Source organism: Penaeus monodon, chromosome 22, assembly GCF_015228065.2.
Source record: "Penaeus monodon isolate SGIC_2016 chromosome 22, NSTDA_Pmon_1, whole genome shotgun sequence".
NCBI classification, from domain to species: Eukaryota; Metazoa; Arthropoda; class Malacostraca; order Decapoda; family Penaeidae; genus Penaeus; species Penaeus monodon.
Window position 1 is genome coordinate 25,952,619 of NC_051407.1, and position 3,127 is coordinate 25,955,745.

At 48.8% G+C, this 3,127-nt stretch overlaps 1 protein-coding gene across 2 annotated transcripts; it reads left to right on the top strand.

The window, feature by feature from the left end:
• Window positions 1-79: 79 nt before the first annotated feature.
• On the top strand, window positions 80-2,406 carry LOC119587600 (trophinin-like). 2 transcript variants are annotated; one of them, XM_037936311.1, is made up of 4 exons: window positions 80-217; window positions 457-724; window positions 895-1,957; window positions 2,147-2,406. In XM_037936311.1, coding segments are annotated over exons 1-4 (1,449 nt in total). In that variant the 5' UTR covers window positions 80-216; the 3' UTR covers window positions 2,264-2,406. The 2 variants fall into 2 exon arrangements, with proteins under 2 accessions (XP_037792239.1, XP_037792238.1); XM_037936310.1 differs by having other exon boundaries at window positions 86-217; window positions 895-2,406.
• The last annotated feature ends 721 nt before the right edge of the window (window positions 2,407-3,127 follow it).

The following is a 3,127-nucleotide window of genomic DNA, read 5'->3' on the forward strand; positions in this document are numbered from 1 at the left end:
CAATGTCGGCGCAGACGGACGATAAAAAAATCCGGCCTGTTGCCCCCTAGCAAACAGCTCGCAAAGGTTCTATGAAATGAGGTGGAAAATCCAGGCAGAAGCGACGACCTCTCCCCTGCGAATGTCATAAATATATAAAGGTCTGGGGGCGGGTCTCAGGCAGTGCGCCACCGTCCTTCGGACCGCAGAGTCAAGCAGGAGGTTAGAGCGTCCGCAAGTAAGTATTCCAGACACTGCGTATCCCGACGGATGTGATGTGATTAAAAAAAAAAAATCAGCAGCTTGTCCGACACGTTTGTCCCAAACACTGATTTTGGATTCGCATATCATGAACGTCGCTTGGTCGTTTGTGCGAAGATTGCAGTGCACGAATGGGTGCTCTGATACATTCGTGTAATACAGTTTTGCTTTTTTATTCAGGATGTGCTCCTTATTTCCAGTGATTTATGTTTCCAGTGCATATAGCTGTCACGATTCTAGCCCTGGCGGCCGGGTGCGCCGCCCTCTCGTCCTACAAGGGTGCCCCCAGGCTGCCTCAGCTCGCGCGGGGACACAGCTTCTCCTTCCAGTCCAGCTCGGCGGCCTCGAGTTCCGCCTCGTCCTCGAGCCACGACTCCTCCTCGAGCAGTTTCTCCTCCTCTGCTGCGGGAGTTAACTTCAACAACGAGGCGTCCAGCTCCGCCTCGTCCGCAGCCAGTAGTTCTTCCTCCTCCGCCTTTGCTGGGTAGGTGCAAGATCTCATATCATGGAAAATAAGCTCTGACTCCACATTTACCAAGTTATCCTCCCTTCTTGATTTCCTCAACATAAAGATAATAATATATGCACACTATGAAGCAACACGATAAAAAAAAATAGTCAAATCTTATAACTCTGGCCTACACACGTTTCCAGGTCCTTCTCCCGCGGCGCCCCTCGCGGCTTCCCGGGAATGCTCGGCCTCAAACCTCCCTTCGCTAGTGCCTTTGCTTCTGCCAGTGCCTTTGGAGCTTTCCCCACCTCCGGCACCCTTGGATCTGCTCCAGGCACTCAAGGTTCCTCTGTTGGGCTGCAAGTTGGCACTCAGGGGACCATCGGTGGTGCCAACTTAGGATCCGTAGGAGGACTTCTGCTGAGCTACGGCCTCCCGCGTCAGACTGGTGCTCAAAGGCCCTTCTCTGTTGAAGGATCCACTGTTGGAACTGCAGCTTCCTCGGCTATCAGTTCGACCGGTCAAGGATCCTCGACTGGATTCCACGCTGGTTCTCAGGGATTCATAACTGGCACTCAAGGACCATCAGCTGGATTCCCGTCTGGCACTCAAGGACCATCAGCTGGATTCCCGTCTGGCACTCAAGGACCATCAGCTGGATTCCCACTTGGCACTCAAGGACCGTCGACTGGATTCCCGTCTGGCACTCAAGGACCATCAATAGGCTTCCCGTCTGGCACTCAACGACTATCAGCTGGATTCCCGTCGGCACTCAAAGACCACCAAACGGATTCTCATTTGGCACTCAAGGACCATCGACTGGATTCCCGTCTTTCACTCAAGGACCATCAAACAGATTCCCACTTGGCACTCAAGGACCGCCGGCTGGCTTTCCGTCTGGCACCCAAGGACTGTCAAACGGATTCCAGGCTGGCACTCAAGGATCTTCAAGCAGCATTTACTCTGGAAGTCAAGGTTTCTCGAGTGGATTCCAGTCAGGCACTCAAGTTTCCTCAGCTGGCTTCCACTCTGGCTCCCAGGGATCCTCAGCTGGCACTCAAGGATCCTCAGCTGGTTTCCACTCTGGCTCTCAGGCATCCTCAAGTGGCACTCAAGGATCCTCAAGTGGTTTCCACTCTGGCTCTCAGGCTTCCTCATCTGGCTTCCAGTCGAGCACTAACACTCAGGGGTCTTCAACTGGCTTCCATTCAGGCTCCCAAGGCTCCTCAACTGGCATCCAAACTGGCACTCAAGGATCCTCAACTGGTGTTCAATCTGGCGCTCAGGGATCCTCCACTGGCATCCAACCTGGCGTTCAGGGATCATCAGCTGGTGTTCAATCTGACACGCAAGGATTCTCGCGTGGCACTCACTCTAGCACTCAAGGAACATCATCTGGCTTTCAGTCCAGTTCCTCAACTGGCACGCAGGGATCCTCAACCGGATTCCAGTCAGGCACTCAAGGATCCTCAACTGGCACTCAAGGATCCTCAACTGGCACTCAAGGATCCTCAAGCGGCACTCACTCTGGCACTCAGGGATCCTCAAGCGGCTTCCTCTCTGGCACTCTGACATCTTCCTCTGCCTTCCAGTCCGGCACCCAAGAATCCTCATCGAGCTTCCAGTCTGGCTTCCAGGAATCCTCCTCTGGCTTCCAGCTTGGCACGAAGGGATCCTCAGGAGGCGCTGAGGAACTATCCCAGGGCTATGGTCTTCCTCATCAGTAAAGTGGACGACAAAAGGACCAGTTCGTATCGTGAAGCAGTCCGCTGTGTCTTCATACTTGGCATTTCTATCTCTCGCTGCCTTGTGTTTGCGAATGAACGAGAGAAAAAATAAGTAAGTTACCCCTGAAATCAGTATTAAATGCTGGAGTAAGTATTAAGAACTCTGAAATAAGTATTCATCATTGAATGTATATTAAAGAATGGCTTGTGTTTGTGAATGAACGAGAGAAGAAAGAATCAGTTATCCCTGAAATCAGTATCAAATGCTGGAATAAGTATTAAAAACTCTGAAATAAGTATTAATGTCTGTGAATGAACGAACAAAAAAAAAGTCTATTATCAAGGAATGGCTTGTGTTTACGAATGAACGAAAAAAAAGAATAATAAGTCTGAAATCAGCATTAAATGCTTGAGTAAGTATTAAAAACTGAAATGTATTAATCACTGAATGAATATTAAGGAATGTCTTGTGTTTGCGAATGAACGAACAAAAAAAAAGTCTGTTACTCCTGAAATCGCTGAAGTAAGTATTAAAAACTCTGAAATAAGCATTGATCTCTGAATAAATACTAAAGAATCTGAAAAAAGTGTTAAATACTCTGAAATAAAATTAAATACTCTGAAATACGTTTAAAAAAAACATTTACATTTTAACAGTTTGCATCAACAATTTTGCTCTACAGATGGACGGAATGGAAATTGAGACAGA